Below are 26910 nucleotides of genomic sequence, written 5' to 3' on the forward strand. Positions count from 1 at the left end.
GGAGGAGCAGTGCACACGGAGGCTCAGAGTCACTTGACATGTGGTCGTGTACATCTGCAGCCTCCTTGATGCCGAGCTGCTCCTGGCTGGCCCGAGCACCATCTTCTTACCTGTTGTTGTCAAAGTCACCACTGCCTTCAACAACTTTTCCTTCGCATCCTTCCAGGGTGCCACCGGGGACATCACCGGCGTCTCTCAGTCGTCTGCACAAAAGAGCCCTGCAAATACACCTACACCCACTCTGCAGTGACACAATGGGTGGCATCAGGTGTGGGTCATCATGGTGATCCTCAGGAAAGGGCATTATTGCACAAACCAGACAAGATTTGCAAAGATGTGGCAGTAGTGGTGATAACAAATTTTTATATTTTTTTGCAAAACAAACAAAAGTTAATCAAAAACATGGCATTTTGTCTTACACCCTTGTGCATCCCCTTTCTGCTCACAAAACCATCGCCTTACGTTTACGGGAACCCCTATGTGGTGCCATCCCTGTGGCTTCAGCAGAGGTAGTGCCAGGTTGCTCTTGTCCATGCCCTGACCGATGAGATGCTTTGCGCGGACGCCCTCTGGGTTTCGGTGCCCGTGAGGGCCCCTCCAAAGACTGCTCCACCTGCACCTGTGCAGGGGAAGACTCGGCCACCTGGAGAGGGGGCAGCATTGCGGGTACTGGTTGAGAGGGGGGCAACGGGTGAGACGTGGGAGCGCTTTGAGTGGTGTCCCCACTTCCATGTCCCCTTTCACCATCATCCCTCTCCTGGCCCAGGCCCACATCACACCTTCCACCCAGTTTGGAGGACTTGTGTGAAGCCTTGGAAGGCTAGTTGTAAGGTATCTGTCAGCCTGTTTAAGGCGGCAGAATGTTGCTCACCCTGAATCCGAACGGCCGTTTCAGGGCCTGAATGGACTCATTGTTGAGCCGTGCTTGAAGCTCGATGGAGGCTAGCCTTTCCTCCATCGCAGACATTCCCGCGACACTATCTCAGAGATGCCTTCATGTCCGTGACAGTATTCCACTCATGCAGGAGTTGGACTCCTCCATCCTCTGCGCGATTGTGGAGAGTGCGTGTGGCAACTGTTCCAGTACCTTGGCGATGTGCTGCTGCCCCTCGATGACTCTCCTTTTCATGGCTGTCCCCAGGGTTCAGCATCTGGGTCCAGCTGAGCAGAGCCTGGAGAAGAGTGCCCCCACCGACGCGGACTCTCCATGGCTGCCCCTGCCACCAGGGTCTGCTCGTGCTCACATGTGCGTGGTGACTCACCATGTGCAAACCCAACTAAGTGAGGACGGGGACCCACCCAGGTGTGTGTTTCTGCGCTGTTGGATGGATGGCTGAGATGTGACGATGGACCCTCAGAGGCCGGCAGGTTCTCTGAGGAATCGCCCTCCGCCATCACGGCGCTCGCAGATGGCCCTGCAAGAGAACAGAAAACAATATTAAGCATGTGGACAGATGTTGAGGTGCTGCAGATGCCAAGTGATGCTAAAATCATTTGCTATCATGAGTGCTGAGTGTTAGATTTCAGTCACCAGCCGCTTGTGCGCTCCCAGTCTCGGCGTCCGCCACCCGCCACGGACAGACACTCCAACGTCCGGCTTATTTCGAGTGCCTGCTGCTCTGCGTCTGTTAAGACCACCTGGTGTGGAGGGCCCCCTCCGGTCCGTACCCTCTCCCAGGCATTCTGGCATCTCTTCTCCTATCAAGGCAAAACACAGAGGCGTGATTGAGTGATGGTTGCATGGTGACCCGCTGCATGCATTGGTGTGGGTGGGGGGTGAGCATGAGGGAGATGCATGGGAGGGTGCGTGTGAGACACAGCCATGAGATTGTATGAGGATTGGGTTGCGTGGTAGTGTTCGAATGGGAACTGAGGCGGTGAGTAAGTGCAGGCAAGGTGAGGATGATGGTTGAGTGGATGTGAGAAGTGATGTTGTGGTGGCAGTGCAGAAGGAGTTGTGTGGTGGTGGAGGTGATGTGGAAGACGGAGTGTGGGAGAATGCGTAGGTATACTCACTTTGGCTGACCTGGTTAGGTCATTAAATCGCTTCCTGCACTGGACCCAGGTTCGGCACACATTGCCGCTGCTGCTGACCTCATGGGCCACCTCCAGCCAGGCCTTCTTGGTGGCAGAGGGAGGCCACCTCCTCCCATCCGATGGAAAAAAAATTTCCCTCCTCCTCCTCCTCACCCCATCAAGCAGTACCTGGAGTGAGGAGTCAGAGAACCTTGGAGCAGCCTTGCCTCTGGCCTGCTCCATGATCCAAAATTGGTTCTTTGCTGCAGGAAGAGCATTGGAGGACTGCCCCTTTAAATAGGGCTCCTCCTGCTGACAGCCTGTGTTGCGGGTGCGCAGTGTGCCCGCTGCGCAGGTCTGGAACGGGAAACCCAGAAGCAGGCGTAAGTACCTTCAATTAGGCTGCGATCACGTGCGCAGCACCCCGAATTCACTGGGCGCGTTCCCCACGTGCCCAGTCGACCCCCCGCTGCCAACCTGCCTCCCTCCTAATATCGGGCCCTTGGAGTACTACGAACAGTTCTGGACTCCATACTATAAAAAAGATATAGAGGCACTGGACAAGGTGCAAAAAAGATTTACTCGGATGATACCAGAAATGAGAAGTTATACCTATCAGGAAAGACTGAATAGCCTGGGGCTCTTTTCTATAGAAAAGAGAAGACAGAGGGATGGCCTGATAAAGATCTTTAAGATTATGAAAGTTTTGATAGCGTAGATGCAGAGAAGATGTTTCCACTTGCGGGACCCAGAGAGTGGTGAGAATGTGGAGCTCGCGACCACAAGTAGTTGAGGCGACTCGCATGGTTGCATTTAAAGGGAAGCTAGATAAACACATGAAGGAGAAGGGAATAGAAGGATATGCTGATAGAGTTAGATGAAGAAGGGTGGGAGGAGGCTCATGTGGAGCATAAACACCGGCATGGACCTGTTGGGCCGAATGGCCTGTTTCTGTGCTGTACATTCTTTGTAATTCTCAGTCTTGAAAGCTCCAATTGCCCTAGCTTCTGCAGCCTTTTGGGGGAAGACAGTTCCAGGTTTCTACCCCTTTTATGTGAAGAAGTGCTTCCTAATTTCACTCCTGAATGGCCTAGTTCTAATTTTAAAATTATGCTCCCTTGTTCTTGATTTCCCCCACCAGAGGCAATAGTTTCTCCATGCCAACCGTATCAAATCCTTTTAACATTTTAAACACCTCGATTAGATCAGCCCTACATCTTCTACATTCAAGCGAATACATGCCAAATTTTTGCAACCTGTCCTCATAATTTAACCCTCTAAGCCCCAGTATCATTCTGGTGAATTTGCGCTGCACTCCCTCCAAGTCCAATATATTCAGTACCGCCCAAAACTGAATGCAGTACTCCAGATGGGGTCTAACCAAGGCTCTGCACAACTGAAGCATAACTTCCTCCCCTTTGTATTCCAGCCCCCTTGAGATAAAGGGCAACATTCCATTAGCCTGGTTGATTGCTTTTTGTATCTGTCTACTAGCTTTTATTGATTTGTGAACTTGGACTCCCAAATCTCCTTGCTCCTCTACATTCCTAGTTTCTCACCACTTAGAAAATACTCAGATTTATCTGTCTTGTGTCCAAAGCGGATGATCTCACATTTGCCCACATTAAACTCCATCTGCCATAGTTGTGCCCACTCACTTAATTTGTCTATGTTAATTTGCAACTTCCTGCTCCCATCTGCACTACTTACTGTCCCTCCTAACTTAGTGTCTTCTGCAAACTTGAATATATAACTCTCTATTCCTTCCTCCAAATCATTAATAAATATGGTGAAACGTTGAGACCCCAGAACAGATTCCTGAGGAACACCATTTGCCAATCAATCAGAGTACATACGCTTCTCCATTGTCTCCTGCTTCCCGACCAATTTCCAACCCAAGTCAAACGTCTACCTCCAATTCCGTGAGCTCTCATTTTTGCTAATAATCTCTTGTGTGGAACCTTATTGAATGTCTTCTAGAAGTCCATATAGATAACATCCATAGACACTCTCTTATCTACCTTATTAGTGATCTTCTCAAACAATTTACCTAGATTAGTCAGACATGACTTACCTTTAACAAAGGCATGCTGGTCTCTCTGATCAGCTCATATTTTTTCAAGTGCTCAGACATTATCCCTAATGGCAGATTCTAGTAGCTTCCCCACAACTGGTGTTAAACTGACAGGCCTGTAGTTACCTGGTTTCTCTCTACCACCTTTCTTAATTAATGGAGTGACATTAGTAGTTTTCCAATCTAACAGCCCAATTCCCAAATCAAGACAGTTTTGAAAGATTATGACGGGTGCTTTTGCAATTTCTTCATCTACTTCTTTTAATATCGTAGGGTAGAATCGATCATGTCCTGGATATTTATCCATCCTAAGTCCCATTATTTTCTCCATTACCATTTTTAAAAACTTATATTGAAACCAATAAGTTCCTCCCCTTGATAGTTTCCCTTTTATCACTGGTATTCTTTCCTCTTCCTCTATTGTGAAAATGGATACAAAGTACTCATTTAATAGATCTGCCGTTACCTTGTAATCTACTTCAGTCTCACCTGCCTCTGTCATTAATGGGCCCACATCTCCCTTTCTGTCAATATATTTTTAAGAACTTTTACAATTAGCCTTTATATTACTTGCAAGTTTTTTTTTCATATTCCTTTTTGGAGCTCTTAATATTTTCTTTGTGTCTCTTTGTTTTCTATATTTCTCCCAGTCCACTTGATTTTCACTTTTCTTGGCATTTGTGTAAGCCACTTCCTTTACTGCACCTTACATTCTATGTTGATCAATGTTTCTTGACTGTACAAGCGGAACTTTTGCTTTTTAGGGGTATGTATTGTACTAAATACTTCTTTGAATACCTCCCACTGTTTTTCCGTAGGTTTACCGGTTAACAGCTCTGCCCAATTTAACATGTTCAACTTACGCCTCATTCCTTCAAAGTCAGCCTTACTTAAGTTTAAAACCTTGGTCTGTGTGTGATCTTTCTCCTTCTCAAACTTAATGTCAAACCTGATCATGTTATGACCATTGTTTGCAAGATGCATCCTTACTGTCAGATTAATTCTGGTTTGCTGCTCATTACTAAATCTAGTGTCATGCGTCATGCAGTGTTTCTTAGGAACAATGCATTTGGTGACCCTTTAGCGTCCCAATGTTAATTCAATCCACTTTGTAGAAAATAGCTAGCTATGACTGATCTTAATCCTGTATGTGCTGATATTAGTAAAAATAATCTTGCGATGTGGGCATCGCTGGCAAGTCCAGCATTTATTTCTTATCCAAATCTATGAAAAGAGAGCAGAAATGAGAAATTATATATATTCCAAGTAAGTGGGGCATGGGATGGTCATCTAACACATAGCTCGGTCACTTGGCCTGTAAACGTTTAAAGGGAAATATACTTGGGAAAGAGAACAATACTTTATAACCAAAGTACTCTCCCTCCCTAAGAAACAATGCAAAGATTAAGTTTGAAATACAGTAGATCTTGTCCTCAAGGAGAAATTCCCATTTGAGATCATCAAAAAGCAGCTAGTAGAAGCCCCAGCCTTTTGGGTCTTCCATCCAGATGAGACCCACTTGGATGACAGTTGTTGGGTTTATGGTTGCCATTATATTGAACAGAGACTGGAACTATTCTGGGTCCCGGAAACTAATCCTGCTGCAACAATGCCATTAATAGATTCACAATCAGCCAGAAGCTGAGAAATGACAATCACTTTAAACCTTGCTACTCAACAGGAAGAGATTGATCGTTGCAAGACTGGCACCAGAATTTACATGAGCATGACTTGTGATTGGCCAATTTTGATTCACCACAAACTAATCTGATTACAATTGAGCATACAATGGCTTTAAAAGATCTGGGTTCTCATATCTCAACCTACCTCTATATCTGAATGGATATGTACTAAAACTGAACCATATCCATTGCCCTTTTGTCCAAGACTAGTTAGCTCCAAGTTCCCTATAGTTAACAGTTACCTGTGTATGCATGCAACTGATTATTAAGTGCAAATAAATTGGAGTTTAAAAGTGTATAAGAGTAAAGTAGCAATGTATATGGAATAGTCAGCCTATGCAAACCTATGACTATTATTTCTGCACAGGGTAAACATAAAAGCGTTGCTGTTTCTTCTTTATTGTGCCTGGAAGTGCTTAGCTCCAGGGCACAGCAAAGAAGGAACCAGGGTGGAGGTAAGTTATGTCAAGTCTCTACCCCACTTCGCTGTCCTGAGATTTCCAGAGGTTCCCAAAATTGGCATAACTGAGCCTGTAGAAGTAAAGGAAATCCTAGAAGTAAAGGGAATTAGGGGTTATGGGGAGCGGGCAGGAAATTGGACATGAAGCTGAGTTCGGATCGGTCAATGCCCTGTGGGTGGCGGAGAGGGCCCAGGGGCTGTGTGGCCGGGTCCTGCTCCTACTTCTTGTGTTCTTTAGATTTGTGGTTGGGATCAGATCAGCCATGATCTTATTGAATGGCGGAGCAGGCTCGAGGGGCCGATTGGCCTACTCCTGCTCCAATTTCTTATGTTCTTATGTTCTGTACCTGCAGTAGACTCAGGCCCAACGTAACCACAGAGATGAAGTTGGGAAGTGGGGGGCGGGGGGTTGCGGGAACCAAAATAAACTAGCAGGTCTTCACAATTAAATAACTAGATTAAGAATTTGGTTTCCTGTTGCAGTATTTTGACATCCATTTCTTCAAGTGTGCTATTAAAGTTGTTTAGTTGATCTTTGCTTCTGAAAACTACACACCTGAAAGGCCTTTTCTGCTATGTTCAGACTTAGTCTATGGGCTTCATTTAGAGATGGTATCAGAAACAGCTCACCAGGTGAGGCACACGAGGCAGTAGACTGCCTTACCTAGAATAGTCACAGCCTTCCAGTGCGCAAGTTGCGGTTGTGTCTCTGACTAGGAGCAGCTGACTGTTCCACTTTTTGACGGTCAGGTAGCTTCTGGTGCAGTCGGTTCTGTATACTTGTCTTTTTGCCGTAGCTCGTTATCAAAAATGGCAGGCACATTAGTGGCCTGTGTCCTTGACTGGTGGCACAGGTATAGACATAATGAGCAAAGGGCCCAATGCCATGGTAACAAGCTGGCTTGGTTAGCTGTGAATAGCGTCTGCCACATCTGTCAAAAAGGTCACCAGCTGCCACTGGATGGTACATTCAAGCTCTAATCACACAAGAGCTAGCTGAGAGCAACAAGTGCTCAGCACAATGGAAGCAGTTGATTACCAGCAGCATGGTGTTCAAGTGTGGGATGCGTTTAAAGGCTCATCCTATACTTTCGCTCCAGCCATGCATTAGGATGTTGAGAGATCAATTCCTCTGATGGTCTATATTCCATTGGAGGTACAAATACAGCTAGACTTATGTTAGCTTTCCTATCTGAATACTGCTAGTTTGACCACGTGCGCCCAAGGCCACATTGCTTGAAAGGAAAAATCTGGGATGGTTAAAGCTTTCCCAGAACATATTCAGACCAGTTAGAAACAATTGCACTGCCAATTCCTCTGAGGATTACAGGAGCAATTTAACATCAAAATAAAAAAGTAAAGCAAAACTACATTCTTATTTTGTTTATTCAGTCTTATAAATTCAGAAATATGGTTCTGTACATTTCAAATGATAATGTTACTATAACTTAATACAATGATAAAGATGTTACACAGGAGAACATGTGCATTTTTAAAACTCCAACGGAAGTGGCTTGGCATGGCATAATGCTACTCCATTTTCAGCCAAGCTGACAGATGGGAGTGTTGCCCAGATAGTAAGATGTACCATCTTGGAAGTGGGAGTGGGAAAGAAAAGAGAGAGCGAAAACCGACACTGCCCATCTCACTAATGTGAATCTGTTAACAGCCATGGTAGCAGTCAGGCAACTCTCGCTTGCAGAATATGTGAAGTTCACTGATGATTTTGAGAGTATCTCTTTTCTCAATACTATACAGTTCATTTGCAAGTGCTCTGTGAACTGGAGACCTGGGGAAATGACAATTCATACCGATGTGTGTGATAGGGGGTGGGGGGAGGAAGTTGGGACCTTGGTGCTATTAGATGGGTAATGTCAATTTTTCCCTCTCCTGCTGCAACACAATGGCACCATTAAGGACCAAGCTCCATGGTCTTTTTTCCAAGCAAAGATTTGGAAAATGGACACGTCCAGCAGCTGGACACCTTAACGATACACTATATAGGAAACTGTTTGTGTAGCTCATGGACAGATGGCATCACCTGCAATTCTCGGGTCCAGGAAGACATCAGATGGTTGTATTATTGCATCTGTGCAGAAGGGTTGATTAAAGGCAGCAGGTGACATTAGACAACACTATTGCAGTAAAATGTTTTTAATTAATACCATACCTAGGCTCAAATAATAACATTAAATCCACTGATTTCAATCTGTAATGTTCCAACATTTTGTACCATTTTTTGAAAATTATGAAAAAAATAACTAAAAGAATGTAAGGAACCACATTTCTTTTTATTTATCCATTTATTCATTTTTTGCCACTCCTTACATCCAGTGTCAGCATCGATACCCTCCCAAGTCAGGGTAGAATAGGTGTGCTTTAACCACACCTTACAAGAGTACCACCATAGTGCCTCATTTCAATTTCATACACCATCCATCCCGTCTGCAATAGATCGCTCAATTGGCTTTAAGTTATGGGCACTTCCATGTTGTGGGGCTCGAATTCTATTGGGGGCTGGGTTCAAAATTCTCTGAACTCGTTACTGTTAGAGAGAGGAGATTTGCACCACCTCAGCCTGGATTGGATTTGAACCCAGGTCCCAGCGTGGGAACGATATACTTCTAACACACCAAACCACCCAAAACCTTTCCCCTACCCTCCTTCAGCCTGGGCTGGGTTGTATCACTTAACAAGTAAGAGGACTGGTTCTAATTGACTGCGTCACCCCTTCCCTCGCTGATATTACAATCTGAACAAAGGTATCTTTTTAAAAAAATTTGGTGCAAAAAAAAGGCCACCACTGTCCTTAAAGTATTAAAGGAATAATGTGGACTGCATTGGCTTCAACCAGACTCCTACCAAACGATGCTTTATCTTACTGGACAATAATGGATTTTAAAAAAAATCTGACACTTTCTTCAGCTCTACCTTGCTGCATTCAATATACACATCAAATTTTCAAGCTTCAGTAACACAAGACAGCTTCAAGTATTTTTTGTTGCATTAATAAATTAAGGAAAAAAAGCAGAAATGCCCTTTATCACAATAACTTAAATCAGTAAAAAATAATAAGATAAAAATTTTCATCTCTGAATTACAAAGATACAAAAATGTATAAAAAAGTTTTTTTTTCTCTTTTTCCTCAAGATGTTGGATATGTTTGAAGGGAAGATTTCATGTATTTGTTTTTAAAGCGAGGAAGAAAACCATCACTCACCGGTCCCTGGTGTTCTAAAATGAAAAAAAAACTCAAGCGTCACAATTCTCAAGACTTGTCGAGCTTTTTACTGCTCCCTTCTTCGACAGGAAATAATGGAGCGACGGCGAGGAGGGGAGTTTCCCAGTTTATAACCAAAGTTCTTTCGTAAAATGAATGATTTCCAGGCAGCCAAAACGTTAACAGTAGAAAATCTCCCACAGCTGCATCTGGGCTGTCTGGTGACTTTTTGTTTGCGTCATTTAGAGTCAGTAGAGCGTGCTATTAAGTATGTGAAGCCAAGGCTCCACATATAACATATTCTTTAAATATGACAACTCCTGTCATTATTAGAACGGAGGAGCATTTATTTTTATATGGTTAGTAATAATTCCTCTGCTATTTAGCAACGATTGTTCACTTTGGGAGTTGAGTCGTGTTAAATATGTAACTAATTCTTGAAGAAATTGCTTCGGTCAGTATTCTTAAAACCGTGCTAAAAGTGGCTGATGTGCAATATTTAAACCTATGTTCATCTAATCATTCATTCTGCAGCACCTTTCCTGCTGCTTGAACATGAGTTTCATACGGTAAGCAAAACAAAGATGGTGACTACCACTTTAACATTTGCCCTGCTGAGTAATCAGAAGCGTCATATTTTGCTGTGGACACAACAAATGTTGTGACTTTAAAGGGCCAGTGTCACCATCGTAAAGAGCCTTGCAAGACAGTTTTACCATGCCTATGCACAAAGGAGTGACCAATGATATGGTAAGGGACTAGGTTACATCATTGCAACACCAATTACATCTGGCTGTGCAAATGGTTAATTTTTTAAAACAATAATGATTATAAAATTCAAATAAAGGCATTAAAAATACAAAAAGCAGACTTCCTCATTTACCTCACATAGTGGCTACATGACCGTGCCCATAGAATAAATGCAATGTATGGAGGGATTTATAGTCACTGGAGTAAGACTCATTTTGGTTTAGAAATCTCATCTATTTTGACATTTCTCACTCTTTAAAACACAACAGCTCCTCAATGGTGTCAGGTCTGCTGAAAGGTTATTATAGATACATCAACCAATGTGTATTACACATAAAGAAGTTAATGTAGAGAGTGTTTAACTTTAGATGAATTTAAAGGGACAGTCTTGCTAATTTGGGAAGTTTCCATACAAGTTTAACGGAGAACTGCCTGCTCCAAAATAATGGCCACCTGGGAAAGTTCAATCCTATATGTAGATCCTACATGTTGCAGCATGATGTGAATTTTGCATATTTGTCCTAGTTTGGAAGTAGCTAAAATGTATCATTCATTTTCATGGTGCCAATGGATCTTGGTGAAAAAGTTGTTTACTCTGGGTATAATCAGAGGTTTAGAAGAGGGTAATCGAAGGAATAATTGGGGAAACTGCTTAAAACAGGACTGAAAAAGAAAGAATATTTTCAGATAACAGTTCCAACTGAAAACTAAAACAGCACACACAGTACAAAAGGTAAGTACTGGTAAGTGTATCATCTCAGTGGAATTACAGGAACTGTACACTATTTATACGGACTTTATGGATGACACAATCATCTGAGAGTCTCAGCACAACTTGTCTTCCTTTGCTATGGTGTGCATCAGCTTACTTCATTAACAACACATGTGCATAGGATTTCCACTGGGATATACAAGCCACAAAGTACCTTATATGAATGAATTTAGCTCGAGTGTACTGTGTGTATGAAAAAAGCCCTGTTGAGAATTTAGATGATAGTCTCCTGACACTGTGGAGTGATGACTTTTGCTGTGAGGCCCTCTACCTAATGAATAGATTTATTCACTAGACAAATTTTTAAGTTACCTTACCTGTCATACTGGAGCAAGTGATGTACCTTGCCATAATAGTGCAGAAATGTCAAAATATTGTGATTAGAAACGCACTTTATAAAAATTATAGTTTCATTATTTTAAAAAAAGTTTGACAGCCAGAGTGAATTTCTATGTTTTTTGATAGAGAACTTATGATTGACAAACTGTGCCATCCACTCAGTTTAACCAGTCACCATTGGGTACACACTCCAGTGTGGCAGATTAGTGTTTATTCAGGCGAGTAGGGGTCGCGGATGGGAATTCACTCACAACATTCAGTAACATGATCTATATGATGCAGCTTGACAGTGGCATAAACTGGGCAACTCCAACCCATCTTTTCCCTCTGTACCAGGAGATACTGGATTGTAAGGCTCAACAAATTGCTTTGCCTGACCTCCAACTGGCTGCACTGGAGGATCCCAACTGTATTTTGTTTATCATATAAATGTTAATTAGAGTAAAGAAAACTCTCAACCAGCCCCGAATGCAATTATTACCTGATTAAAATTTACCACTTCCATTTGATAACATGAGCCAGTAATTAATCCACCATAATGATTAGTGAGGGTCTGGAGAAACAATAGGCTGCTGTAAGTCTTGAGCTTGAACACTAGAGGATGGCAGTAGCTTTCTTCCTCATCTAACCTGTCTACCCTGTTCTTAAAACTCTACAGAGTAAAATGGAAGTTGCTGATTAAGGAAGAGATCATATCTCTCTCAAGTGGATGCGAACATTAAATAATCTCCTAGTCTGGAATGTTCAATATTCTTTGCTTTTTTGGCACTCGTAATGGTGCCCACATCAGTGCGATTTCAGAGTTGATATTCTGTCCTCTGGTAGGAACTATTTTGAGAATGATGTAGTTTCCATTTTTCATAGTGGTTGTGACCTTTTATCGAACCCTTGACCCAATGGCTCTCCGGGCCGTGGCTGACTCCTTTGTCTTCTTTGATCCCTCTATTTTCCGATTTTCCTTCATGCCATTAGGTTGAGTGACTTGTTCCCATTTCTCAGTCACATTCAGTCCTGGAGCCACTTGTACCTTTGGGTAGCCACAGAGACAAAACTCAGCAAAGGGATATTGCCTCAAGACTGTGCGTCAACTCTTGCCATTCTGTTTAAAAAGAAAATTTAGAACATACTTATTTTAACTTTAATCCTAAGAGCAGGCAGTAGTACATGTCAGAGTTCTGGATGTTCAATAATAGTTTGTCAAACATGGTGCTTTTTTGCATCAGTCTCACTTGCAGAGTACGGTACAGACTTCTAAACATCACTTAATTCTATTACACATCATTTGTGTACTGAAATTTTTCTTTTTAAGTGCTCCTCGTTTTTAATTGAAGGACAGGAGTTAAATTGCGGATACCTGACAATGTCAGAATGTTACTGTGGAACCATACTGGATTCAACTGCAGACGGTGTGGGTAAGGAGAAGGTTAACAATATTGAAACCATATACTAGGACCGTAATACTCTTTAAAGTGAGATTGAACAGCAATAATGGGCATGCAATCGTAAGTGAGGATAGACATTTGGTTGAAGAACCAGGTTGTGCATTATTGCTCAAGCATCAGATATGAGAAACTCTGGTGAAAACCCTTCATACAGTTGAACCTCATTATAACAAATTCTTGGTATTGCAAACCACCTGCTAGGACAGCAGACCTGGATGAAGCCTCCTGAAAGTCAGTACAGGAGATGGAACCTCAAGCAAAATGAACACCTGAAATTAATTTTCCAATCTCAGTTATGCAAAAGCCAGGTACTTTCCCAAAAGGAGAAATGCAAAAATGGAGAACTGGTCACCTGGGCCTTCTTCTGTACATTTCTTAGTTTTAACATCCACATTCTTATATGGAATACGACTGCCATTCTCCCAACTTCTATGATAGAGAATGAATTGGAACTACAAATAATGGGAGTGAATGAATCCATTAGCATTATGTACAATGGGAATAAATTGGAGGGAATGTGGTCCATTATAAATGTACAAGATAGGAGGTAATATGGTCCATTCAAATTCAGTTTGATATTTTGGAATTAAATACATAGTGCAAATAAATTGGCTCATTGAAATGCAATATAATAGGAATAAGAAAAAATTGGGGCCAATAACGTACAATTAAATTTCTTTTATTTCAGTACTCAATAATGGGAATATAATGAATTTCATACACTGAAATCCTGTGGCTGGGGCAATATAATTTCATTAATTTGAATCCCACTTAATAGGAGGGAATATGGTTCACCAGAATTTTATACAGCTGTAAAGAATGGGATATGATTTGTGGATTAGGATTCTATCTCAATGCCAGCAAACAGGATGGATTGAAATTTTATGTAATGGGAGTGAATTGGAAGTGATTTGATCTCATTGGGCATAACAGGATTCCACTTTATATTTGATGGGTACTACTGAACTATTACACAACCCTAATTAACTATATAGATTTATTTTATTTTCACAGCTATGAATCAGCACAACTTGGGGACTATAAAATAAAAGTCAAACCTCATCATAATGAAGTTTGTTATTACAAACCATGACAATACACAGATCCTGGTTCCAGATAAAAGATTAATATGTTTAGTCAATCGCAGACTGGAAACCTTTCATTCAAGGTAACGGTGTTTTATCCCAGCAACCTTAAATTGTTTGTGAATTTTTGCAGTTATTTGAGCAATACTAGTTGAATATTTTCTACTTTTTGGTATTAGCATCAATCATTCCTTTATCAGACATAATATGGGCTAAATGTATAGTAACCTCAGAAAGGGTCACCCTACTGCACAAATGTGACACTTTTGTTTCCCACACCAGCCATTCGTCTGGCTTCTTCAAGTGAGATTGCCAATTTAGTGCTGAATTATGGGCAGTTCTGTGCTGTGGTCTCTTGTTCACTGGGAATCGAGTTAAAGTACTCAAAGGAATTATTCTTGGGATGTATGCACCTTAATTTAATAACACTAGACTGGATTCAACGCAGATCCCAGAGCTGAAAGGACACCGTTCGTAACCCATTGTACCACCTACTGCTTTTATCTTTCAATTGCCGATCCAACATGATTTCTGTCTGTTTCCTGGTATATCCTTTTCTCTTTATCTATGCCAAATGTCATTTTATGACTTTAAGAATTCATTTCCTTAAAGTCCAAGTAATCATTTTTTGGTGATTAAAAAGTTGTCTTTTCAGAATTAGTAGCAGAATAGGTAATAAATTCATTAGACGTGATCTGCTGTTTTTTTTAAATAACTAATTTAGTTAAATGGGATTAAAACACCAGATCTCATTTTATTCAGGACTCTTGGATCTGATAGAGGAGCCTTATAATGCCTCAACTAAAACCAAGAACTCACTGTGTGGGAACTGTGCTCATATCCTAACACTGTGATGCAGTGCACTAGTTCAGCAACACTCATCACTATTGTGCTGCATTATTGTATACATATATTCTTTTAATAAGTGCCCAATAAGACAATTCTGTACTGCCCCCATTATTGGCTATTTGTGCATTAGCACTGCAGTTCACAACTACAGTCCATATTAAAATGTCATTCGAACACTGGTATCAGTCCAGTAGTCACAACAGTTTGGTGGTCTCAAGTTTGTACTTACTCTGAATCTGGAGAGATCTCCGAGATGCTGTGTGATGTTGCAGAGTGTGGGGTTGAAGGGCATGGGGCAGAGGTCATTGAGGATGTCTGTGCCCCAGAAGGGGTACAAGTCGTCTGTGGGGCAGAAGGAGTGGTGGTGGAGGGAGCAGAAGAAAGCGCGGAAGAATTAAAAGAAGCAAGGATGGAGGACAGGATATCCAACTGCTCTGTAGAAGGCTGTCGGCTAGGCAAGGGTCCTAATTGCTCTCTGGAAGGCTGTCTTCTGGGAAGAGTATTTAGATGTTCCCTGGAGGGATGCCTGCTAGGCACTGCGTCTAAACGCTCTCTGGATAAGTACCTTCTAGACAATGAGTCGAGTTGCTCTCGAGAAGACTGCTGACTTGATGTTAGACCTAGTTGCTCCCTAGATGGTTGTCTTCTAGACAGTGTATCTAGATGTTCTCTGGAGGATTGTCTATTTGACAGTGCCTCCAAATGCTCCCTGGATGCATGTCGACTGGGAACAGTGTCCATCTGTTCTCTAGACATCTGTCTATTGGGTGCCGTGTTTAGCCATTCCCTGGACATTTGTCTTACAGGTAATGCATCCAGGTGTTCTCTAGAACCGTGCCTCCTTGGTATTGTGTCTAGCTGTTCTCTTGACCCATGTCGACTGGGTACTGTGTCCTGATGTTCTCTAGAAGAATGCCTGCTTGGGATTGTGTCTAGCTGTTCTCTGGACCCATGCCTGCTGGGAACAGTTTCTAGTCGTTCTCGAGATGCATGCCTGCTAGAGAGTGCGTCCAGCTGTTCCTTAGACATCTGCCTCCTAACTAGCATGTCTAATTGTTCGCGGGATGAATATCGGCTAGCCGGTTGAGACAGACTTCCAGCGCCTGAGTACATTCGGCCGTAGGAGGCTGCCGGAACGACCCTGGGACCTAGAGTTGAAGTATTGTACCAAGGCAACTCAATCTGCATTCTGTTGATGGAAGTTAAGCTTTCGTTCTTCAGTGTAGCAGATGGGTATTGCATTCTGTTTTTCAGAATACCTAGATAAAACATATTATACATTATTTCATTATTTGTGCTCATCAAGGTGAGAGATAATAATGCTGTCAAATTAAATTATTTACATTTTGCACCAGCTCCAATTGCAGGACAGGTAGCAGTAGAGGCACTACAATTGATCTCAGTGACCCTTAGTTGGGCGGAGAAAAATTTCTCAGGGTTCCCACTCCTGACTGCTATCTGATGACTTCCATTGGAAAGTGCACATGTCTGAATGTTCAGTGAGGCCATGATCACATCTAGTTCTCCCAGTCAAACAGCTCACCAGTATTCACTGTCTAGAATCACACGTGCACTTCTTCAGTGAGCAGAGGACTGATAGCACCCAGAGAGATGTGTCAGCATTTTTAATGCTAGTAAACCAATTAGGCCCAAAATTGAGAGGCTCCATTCCTTACACAGAGTGTCTCTCACTCGATGGGAATGTAGACCGAAGAGCTGAGTGTGGAGATTAGCACTCTCAATTCTCCAGCCATTGATTTTAATGTCCATGTACTGGCCTTATTTTGGCAAAATAGATTTAAACTAAAAAGTAATACATTTTTTAAAGTGAAAATTAATAGGGTTCGTTATGATATTTCTATATGCGGACAGGGTTATTCAGTATGATGGAATATAGAAGCGCTAACATTCAGATAAATTTAAAATAACACTTTTTATCATTACAGTAAAGCTTCAAGCTTTCATCTGGAGGTTTAAACTGAACATTTTTACAAAGAAAAGTTTTGTTACAAGACTAACACACTTCTAGGGGTTTGGCTGACATTATTCAAACTTCGAGTGTGTCATAGCCTTATATGTAGGAGTACAATAAGTCTGTAAAATACACGTCTGTTCAAATCATGGTATTCAATAATATGAGCCTGCCTTCTGGTATAAGCACGTTAGGCAAAACAGAAATATGATGAAAATGAAATAAACTTCCCTGCCCCATAAACTTTACTTGCTTTTATTGTAGAGAATGACACAGTTTGGAGAATGATTCAAGACCAGAACACACTTTGACCCATGTGTTATCCTTGATAAATGCCACTGCTCCTTATTGTGTGTGCGCAACATGTTGTCCTGACCAATATTTATCCATCAACCAACATCGTTAAAAACACAGATTATCTGGTTATTTAGCTCATTGTTGCTTGTGGATTCTTGCTGTGAACAAATTGGCTGACATTTCTTTACATTACAACAGTGACTACATTTCAAAAGTACTTCATTGGCTGTGAAGTGCTTTGGGACGTCCCGAGGGCATAAAAGGTGCTATATAAATGCGAACTTTTTCTTCTTTCTTGCTTATCCCACTGCTCCATATTTTGCACCCTTGATATATTCTGCCATTCCTCATTGTATATCAATATGCCCTTCAGCTTTCTACTGGCTATCCTGTGGATCTTCTCTACTTTACTTGTCTCCATAGAGGATTCCGTATTTTATAGCATCATTCCTCTAGTTCTTCATCATTGCTGAGGCCTCTTTTCACAATTTTTCCTTGTGACCCTTTACCTTTCCTCTGTCGCTCTTGTTTGAACAGATTGGTTGATGTATTCTCATCACCGCTCGCAATGGACATGTCAGGTTGGTTGTTGTTAGTGGCATCCTTGTTGAAATCAAGACCCAGCTTTCTTTCTGAGCCCCACTTCTGCAGTGAGCAGGCATGAACTTCACACTCGCCCAGTGCTGGCCAATAGGATATTAAATCATTGCCATCACAATCTGTAAAATATAATGAAGCATTTTACTGGCACTGCCTGCATCAAACAAAGCAAAGTGCAAGTTCTGAGCAAGTTTTACCACAGCAAAGAAATGTGAATTAGCACAAAAAGACTGATATCCTGAGTTTCTGCTCTGCATGCAGAGCATCATTTGGGTCGAGAGGAGGTTGTAAAATTGAGCTGGCAGGCCTGTGTGCCCAAGGCACTGCCTACCACATTTTGTGCGGCAAAGAAATTTCAGGTTGTGGGAAAGGCTGTGCTGTGGGCGAGTCTAATTCTCGAGAATTATGCAAGTAGATTCCTCGCTGGATTTGATTGGTTTTTAGCCTGTTCCAGCCCTGATATGAGGTTTGCCCATATAAAATGGGCTCATAACTATACCATGACCTAACCTGCTCAAGCTGATTCTTACAGCAAAATTTTTTCCTCATTTTAGCATTGAAATTTGTTTGCATTTTGATCCCTTCATTATTGTTTGTTGTGGAGGCAACATTTTTGCATTTTTAGTTACTTGTTTTGGGAATAATTTGACACTGAAATAGCACTAGGTGCAGTAGTGAGGATGGGAATTCCTTTGGACGTTCTGATAGCATTGCACGATTTGGATGAGCAAGATGAGTTCATGAGGGTCAACAAATGCAGGTGCAATAACATTATGTACACACCAACACTTACAGACCAAGACAAATAGCTTGGAAGTCAAGCTGCAGGTGGCCCTTCATGTGAGCATGTATTAAACCTTTACACCACTGGATCCTTTCAAGCCACCACTGGTAACTGTGCCAAATCAGTGATTTATCTTTCCACAGGTAGGACAACCGAAAGGCTGTGTTTGCCAGAGGCAACATGTTCATCACTTTCCCTTTGGAAAAGAGGCATCAACTTGAAGGAGCATAGAATGTCGCTGGGTGCCAAAATTCCTGAATGTATAGGGTGCAGTAGATAGCACCCATGTATTGTTCAGATTGTTGAGCCATGCTGTCATCTTTGACAGCCAAGAGGCACTGCTGTCCTGTGGGAAGTCTGCCCTGAAGTGCTAAATGAGACTCTCCTTGCACACATGCAGCAGCATGCGTACTATGCCATCAAGCAGGGGGGCAGTTTCTGTACCGCTCTGACACTTGCCCAGATTCTGTTCTGTGACTCCACATCGGGTTTCCTTTCACTTCATTTCTGTCTGATGCTTTTTCTTCCTTCTGCACAACCTGCATCTTGGCAAAGGTTTGCAAATATTTAAAATTCATTTTGAAGTTCTATAAAGGCTGAAACAATTTTTGCTCCCTTTTGTGTGCACATCCCTTTACGTTTGAGATGCTGGCCAGATTTTGTGTATGGCTCCTTAGGTTAGCTGCTGCCTCAAGGCCAAAGCTGTGTTGACACCCTATGCTAATTGACCACAAAATTGTACAGTCACCACAACATGCCCACAATGGGCTAACTCGGACCAGCCTGACATTCCTGGCACACATTTTGCCAGGCTTGCAAAATCAGGGATAAAGTGTGTCCTTACAACTCCGCCTGATTAACTCATCATTCAGTACCAATGTGAAATGTGACAGGGACTTCCCAATCAACACTGATTGATATTTTCTAAGCCATTTCCATTTAAAGCATATTTGCTTTCTTCTTCCTTTCTAGTATGTTGTTCGTGGTAGTTAGCAGCAGTATTCTCAGGGAAGGGGAATTTACCTGTAGTCCTGTGCAGGCTCGACATGGACAGCACTGTCACCCCCATAAGAATTTTACCTTTAATTACATTGCTAAAATACATGAAGACAATTCAAGCTTAATTCTTCCTCTCCTTCAATCCACCAAAAGATGTGGAGGATCCTTAATCTTCTTCAGACACCCAGGTGTCTGATAAATAAAGGTAATTAACCTTGTACCAGAGACACAAACCCCAGAAAAACTCACTGAAAAGCCTATTAAAAAGCTACAAAATTGTTAACGAGTTATCAAATGGAATACTGTCCACTGGGACCACAAACACCAGGCCATCAATTTACCTTTTGAGTAATTACTTTTTCTGGGACATTTCAGAGCACGAGAATTCCCCCCCCCTCCCCCCACATTGTCTGACATTTATTAAAAAGATTAAGGTCAACTATTTTAAAAGGTAGAGAGGAATAACTAAGGGGCTGATGAGTACTGAACACCAAAGCAAATGCAGGCTACCATTGAACAGGTGAACCAGTGGCACAGCATGTTAATTTACCATTGAGCTGCCCCAATTAGCAAAAGGAACACTTTAGCTCCTGTAATTGCTTAAATGAGCACCCAATATAAGTCATCCACATTGAAAAGATTTGTTTTGGGGGGCGGGTTGAACAAACCCAAAGGATTTCTCCATAAGGAGGAAGCCAGAAATCTGAGAGCCAGTGAACTTGATAAGCTCATCCATATTTTCTAGCAACCCGGAAGCAGATCACCTCTTAGAGAATAGGTTGGTAGGAATCCTAAAGAAGGGAGAAAATTCCATTAAAACATGGGTGGGGAAGGAAAGGAAGAGAGGATAATAAATGTAATTAACTTGCGCAAATATATAAGTTATATCAAAATCTGAATAATTTCAGATTGTGATACTACAAAGTATGTATTCACTCAATAAATCCATACTTAAAATTCTCTTGTATAAAAGGCCCTTCTCCATATCTCTTTGTGGCCAGGATATGAATCCAGAACAGATAATGGGATGAATATCTCCTTCCCCTGCTGGCTGCAATGTAACGAAGCAAAATAGGTTTGAGTAGTCCCAAACCACTAACCAGTGGGTTAATCCACACCGCAAAACTGGCAGTCTCGCTTTTTTCTTGTTGCTTTTCGTTCTTCCAACTCTCCTGAATGCTCCGAATCTAGCTGCGGCACAGCTTCCAGTAGTTGGCCCAAGTAGTTATTCTTCATGTGTGAGCCTAGTTAGCGTCAGTAGATCATGGAGATTATCACAGCTAAGCCTGATCCTGCTCTCGCCCAAAGTCCACACGTACGAATTTGATCCGAACATGTTAAACGTTCGTATGATAATACTTGCAGTGTAATTTCCAGGTTATACTCTTCTCAAGGGTCCCCATACAGCTTGCCATAATTTATTTACAAAAGCTGTTTTACATCTCCGGTAATAGGAACGTTTAAGAGGGTGTCGAGCCATTTAAAACATTCTGTGTACACTAGTGAGTGAATAATGAGGTGCTAAACTGATCTGCTCAGATCAAAAATTAATAGATTAGCATTTACAAAGGGGAGATGAGATGTGAGTGATTAATCTGCTGCTTGTGTTCATTAGGAAAATTATATTCTTTATTATATACCTAATGGATCGAGCCGCTACTGAAACTTGGGAAAGGAAAATTGCAGTTAGTTTCTCCAGAAGCAGAGACCAGCAAACACTTGTTCCTAACAGATAATACATTTATTGGAAAGTCACAATTCTAATTTTAACCTTGATACTAACCTTTGTCCAGAAACAGCTTGTTTTAAAGCAGAATTACACTTATCTGAATTGTTACACAATTCCAAATGTTAGAAAACATGGGTCAGATTTCCTTGTTCCTGTGTCTGGGGTTATTAACGGCCTGGGGCTATTGGATGGCCCAGGCACAGTGAATACAAGAAAACTGGGTGGGGAGGAGCGCAAATCCCTAAGTAGGAAATCGCCCTTTTTTCCATCCTTTCATTTAAACAGCGGAAAATCGGGCCGGGTCCATTAAGGGAGTGTGCTTTTCCTTGTCCGATTTTCATCTTTGCATTGCGCCCAGGCGACCCAATAGCTAGCTGCAAGTTGCGGGACCGGAAAAATCTGTCCCTACATCTGTACACTTACTGATGTTTCAGAATTGCTGCCGTGTTTTATGTTTTAGACCGGCTGGTCAGAAGCAGCCTAGCAGGTGCTTTATGTCGAATTTAATGCCTGTCCCAGCCTTGCACTATCTTTAATGGGAACTACTACCAATAGCCCATTACGTAATGGAGATAGAACATTATGATGTCGTTGGGGGGAGGGGAAGAGAGTCCGATCCTATACTATATATACCCAGCACTGTATTAATCTCGTTTTGAACAACTTTACATTGACCAGATATTTTTGCCCAAATTCTTTTCCACTTTTATTAATGCAGGACCCTTCAAATCCTCTGCAGCATCAATGTGACATCTCTATTCCTGAAACCAATCATCCTTGTGACTTCTCTGTGTGAAACTACGCAATTAGGACCATGCTGTAGATCTAGTCCAAATTCCTTTAGAGACCATAGCAACAAGCAGCTGTTTGAGGCTGTATTTACACCGCACAGTTCAGCTTCCAGCAGACCCACATTTACAGTGGCTGGCTTGCCCAAGAGAGAATTGTGTGTCTGCCTGGATACAGATGTGGCATAGCTCTATCCCAATTGTTAAACATTTAAATATTTAGGAAGTGAGGAGGAGAGCAACCTTGTTCTCTACACATTTAAAGTGAGGTTAAGCCAGGGGTCCAAAGGGAGTAATGCAGGTTTGACACTGCATTGGATTCATACTAGATGTGGTGTTAAACCAAAGTGGTGTGAAACCATCCACTCCAGGGAGTTTCACTCCATTTTCATTTAGACTCAGATCAGGCCCTGACTTTTCTAGTAGTTTCAGGACAAGACCAAAATTACTGTGCATCAACAATAAACTTGAAATGTAAAATGCACCCTGAGTTTCACTGATCCAAAAATAGGTCTCAAAGTTAAAAAGACTATTTTCTATCCAGTTTTACAGAGAAACAAGATTAGATCTCATCTGTCAGGGTTGTATTTGAACCCAAGCCCCAGAGGTTGAAGGACAGTGTTTGGATAAAATGCCCAGCAGACAGGAGAACGTTATCTCCTCTATCAGGTGTAGAAAGGGAGTGTTTCACTTCTAATCCATTTTGCCAGCCAAAATTCACTGCAATTGTTTTAATTCTGACAAAGTATTGTGCTTCCTTTTGCCATTTTCTACTCACCTTTAGGGGTTGTATGCAGTGGGTCAGTAAGCAGCCGTTCGCTGTTTGCAGCCCGCTTAAATCGGCGTGGAAACCTCCCTCGATATCGTTCATTCTCCTCGCTCTCTGACGATGCTAAAGAAAGGCTACGCTCCTCATCCAATGACAGATCACTATCAGTGTCGGAATCATGGGCTGTGCACAGGAATGACAAAATACATTTAAAATTCAAGACTAGACAAGAGAAATTTTTCTTAGCTCACCAGTAAGGCAAGTGGTAATGGTGCTGAGGTCCATTGTGAGTGCCACCAAACATAGGATGAGTTTCAGTTTCCAATTCTCCATGACCCTAGAAATTACTGCTGGCAATACAAGTGGATGAATTCTTAATGCATTCACGTGACATTCCTTGTCCGTTATTTTAATGCTGACATTAACCATTTACTTTAATGTCATATTAATATGTGAAGCATTCATCAGCTGATATCACCAATAGTTATCCCAGGCTCTGAACACTTAGGCTGGAGTTATAGTGCTGCCTCTGTAAAGCAGAATGGGTGTGAAATTATCTATTCAAGTGGGTTTCACTCCTCTTACTGTAATGGTTATGTTACTGGACAAGTAATCCAGAGGTCTGGACTAATAATCCAGAGAACATGAGTTCAAATCCTATCACGGCAGTTTGAGAATTTGAATTCAGTTTAGGGAAGGAAACTTGCCGCCTTTACCTGTTCTGGCCTATATGTGACTCCAGTCTGACACCAATGTGGTTGGCTCTTAACTGTTCTCGGGCTAACAAGCCACACAGTTGGCAACTAGGGGTAGGCAATAAATGCCGGCTTTGCCAGCGACGCCCAGATCGCGAGAGTCAATTTTTAAAAGTGTGATTGGCAGTCAGATGGCAATTGGATACCTGAGTCATAACAACACTTGATGTTGATATAATTTTGTTTCTGTGCCCTTTGTACCTGACTTCAGCTGTACGAAGGGCAGACTTTTTAATATTTGTCCTTGGGAGATGGGCGACACTGGCAAGGGTTCATTAGGTGGTATGGTGACCGCATGGCACTTTCATTCCAGTTGCACACTTTCCTGTGGCCAACTCAAGAGCAGCATTTGCAAAGGGCGGGTAACAGGTCTTAGCAAGAGAATGATACATGACCCTGATAGCATGTGACGGAGACAGCAATTGATTAAAAATTCAACATTACGTAATGCTCTTAATGTTAATTCCTCAGCCAGTTTAATATAGATCAAACTGAGATTGGCTGTTCCTGTTTTTACTGTTAGTAACAGAACAGATCTACGGCTTGTTTTTTGGCCGACATTATAATCAGTCAGACATTTTTATAAGTTATTCATTAGTTTGCAATATGTGTCTCACTGTGGAAGTGGAGATTCTCATATAATAGAGGTCCGTTTTTGGTAATGCTTGTTGAAAGGAAATATTTGCTTTAGTGTTTATCTATTATCCACAAACTCTGTATCTGTTTACATAAGAGCATCTTTTTAAACTTGTGTCTGGATGGCATCTAGCTCAGAAGGCCACTGTCCTGGCTCAACTGATATACAGTTGAATTTAAAGGTTTTTTAAAAATATCATTAGCTATGGCTCAGTTTCCACAACAGGCAGGAATATATCTGTACTGAAAAATACAATTCAGAGCTGTCATGTTGGAGCCAAGTGTAAGTTTGTGTTGCAGCAGATGACCGCTGCAATGCAAACATTTGTAAAATGTTTTCTGGATATATGTTTTTATTAAAATTGCAGGGGAGACTTATATCTCACTTATATTACCCGTGCCCTTGATGCTGATCCTGACCCTGGGTGAATTCAGCAACAACGGACATGCATCAGGTTCATGGTTACTCAGTTGCTCTAAAGTCAGGAATGATCAGCTAGAGCAAAGGGCTTTGCCACTCTAGCTGGTACCTTCCCTGGGGAAGCACTGCTGGCCTATAAGGATGGATTGAGAGGTCAGCCTTCCCGCGGCCAGACCCAAGGAGTGGTGCTGGTGGCCACCGCTTTTATTTGTCTTGCCAACATCCAATCATTGAAGGGATCCTGGGAAATACCCCCTCAAGAGGATTCTTAGTGCCTCCAATGACACTAGTGTTGCTTTGTTTACAGGGTTGCTTCCAGCAGCATGTAATGCCATCGGAGACAATGCGGCGAACTAAATGGGGAGTTAGTTCCTGTTATTGTCTGTACGGAGATCAACAATAATTTCTAGTGTCAAGTGCTATCTGTGACATGATGGGGCCAAATTTCCTCTTTGGTTACACTACTTCCTAAATGCTCAACCCCTCCCCTACCTGCATACTGTGGTTGACCAAACATTGCAACATCAATGACAATAAACCAGAGTAACCTTGGCACGTGGGGCAGAAAATCTAGTTACTGCCGCAGCAATTTTACACCTTCCCACCTGAGGTAGGTGATCAGGTGGTGGCAGAAATGGCGCCAAAGCGTGCCCATATGATTCAAATTACCCTGACTACTGGGAAATTGGCTGAGGCAGGCAATGAGTCTCACCCAGCTGAAAATCTACTACCATGGGGACAATTCATCTCGATATCGTTGAGTTAGTTATTGTGTCATTACGCCATGTTATTGTGACACTCTTGTATCTAAATAGAAAAAGTGATTTTAGGAGGGATGCATGTTTTCCAGTTTGCTCGATTTAATTTTAGGATATTTAGGGAGTGTTTATACAGAACTTTCCCTCAGGAGATTCAATGGGTTGGGTAGAGTCAATGATGAAGTGGATTGTGCGGGGCATGTGGAAGGAACAAGTTTGATGGACTGAATGAGCTTTCTTTATTTCAAGGTTTTTTATATTGTTAAACATGACATGGTGCCCTGTTAATGACTGTAAAGGGAAGGGGGGGGGGAAACTAACGCTGTACTATCTGCCAAAATGCAGCACTTAAGTGAAAGACATGAAAAACTCCACAGATCAACACCGTTCAATGTTGTGCAGGTATGTGACCTGTTGAGACAGGTGAGTCAAATTACGATGGGAAAAAAATGTACTTGAGCAAAAAAAACTAATCTCACAAAGGGAGGTTAAATTAAACTTTTGCATCGACACACAGTGACATTTTGTAACAATCTCACCTCCTCCTCCATCTGCATCTTGTGGTCGATGAAACATTGCAACATCTATGTCAGTGGGCCCAGTGTGACCCAACAAGGTTTGATCCAAGGCTGAGCCCTGTTGTGCCAACAAATTTTCTCTGTGGGGTGGGGGGGAAGGACAAAGACTATTAAGACGAATGCACAAATTTTAGATTCTGTAGCAGTACCATCAAAATTCAGTCAGCATATCTTTTTAAAACATTACAAAGGTGGATGCACAGGGCTTTCACATTTGGAATCTAAATTGAAATACAGACCAAAAATGGCAATATAGAAGAGAATTTCCCTTGAGTTTAGGATTTTTCAATTTTTTGGGAGCTCTAAATTACATCGTGCCTCCATCATTCCTTTATGCTGGAAGCGTGTGGGCCTGGTCATTGGGTGAGAACAGGATTGGGTTCAGCTGTGATGGACCTTGCTGTCAAAAAGCCTGCTGATGCTCACCACCAAGAATGAGACATGAATGGCCACTGGGTGAGGTATCACAGCATCTGTAAAACTATACTCCAGCAAAAAGTTGTCAACAGCTTGAGGAGGAGTGTGTTATGGAGAAAAAAAACACTTGGGATAACAAACCAGGTGGAGCGTGTTACAAGATAATAACACAGGATTCAAATGGCCTGCCCCAACGTGGCCTCGTGCCTGGAAATGCAACTACTTCAGCCGCAATGGCCACCAACTTCGGGCCTTTTTGCTGTTGTCCAAAAGCAGTAGCCAGATGGCCTCCACCTCCAACCCATCCTGCTTCTACAACTTTACTGCCTGATTCTCTATAATCAGAGGATTGGAGGGGCAGGATGCAGGGCCTAAAGTCTTCTGGACCTCCCTCAAAATGGGCTCCATTCTTGCACTGGATAAGGAAAGTGAGGCAGAAGGCCTCTGCCATCTCAATGACATGGCTGCCTTTGCTTGTGTTTGTTGCGGGTGTAAGTACCTTGTGTTGGTGCCATATCAAAATATGAGGAATGGCACCTAAAAGTAATCTTATTGCTCAAAGTGCAACTTTCCACTTGGTGGTAATTGGGGCAAAGAAGTATTTCCAGTCTTAATATGGGATCCATTTTTTCCCCAAAATTGCCAGACATGTGCAATTTACATTTCTATTCACTTAAATTCCCCTAGCCAATACCTTAGGTATCTTTAATTCCCTCCA

General features: G+C 42.1%; 2 protein-coding genes across 2 annotated transcripts in view; both read right to left on the reverse strand.

The window, feature by feature from the left end:
- LOC137334065 (solute carrier family 26 member 6) overlaps positions 1-9555 on the reverse strand; it is a 117645-nt gene extending 108090 nt beyond the window's left edge. Inside the window, exon 1 of the mRNA XM_067998518.1 lies at positions 9453-9555. The gene's annotated coding sequence lies outside the window, so the exon portion shown is untranslated. The remainder of the gene's footprint in view (positions 1-9452) is intronic.
- Positions 9556-11349: 1794 nt separating this feature from the next.
- The window catches only part of celsr3 (cadherin, EGF LAG seven-pass G-type receptor 3), a 243391-nt gene continuing 227830 nt past the window's right edge, over positions 11350-26910 (reverse strand). Inside the window, exons 31-35 of the mRNA XM_067999063.1 lie at positions 25737-25855; positions 22637-22810; positions 17468-17677; positions 14919-15948; positions 11350-12412 (exon numbers count right to left, since the gene is read on the reverse strand). Of these exons, the coding sequence (XP_067855164.1) occupies positions 12385-12412; positions 14919-15948; positions 17468-17677; positions 22637-22810; positions 25737-25855 (1561 nt within the window). The 3' untranslated portion in view covers positions 11350-12384. The remainder of the gene's footprint in view (positions 12413-14918; positions 15949-17467; positions 17678-22636; positions 22811-25736; positions 25856-26910) is intronic.

This window comes from Heptranchias perlo, chromosome 17 (genome assembly GCF_035084215.1).
Source record: "Heptranchias perlo isolate sHepPer1 chromosome 17, sHepPer1.hap1, whole genome shotgun sequence".
In the NCBI taxonomy this organism is placed as follows: domain Eukaryota; kingdom Metazoa; phylum Chordata; class Chondrichthyes; order Hexanchiformes; family Hexanchidae; genus Heptranchias; species Heptranchias perlo.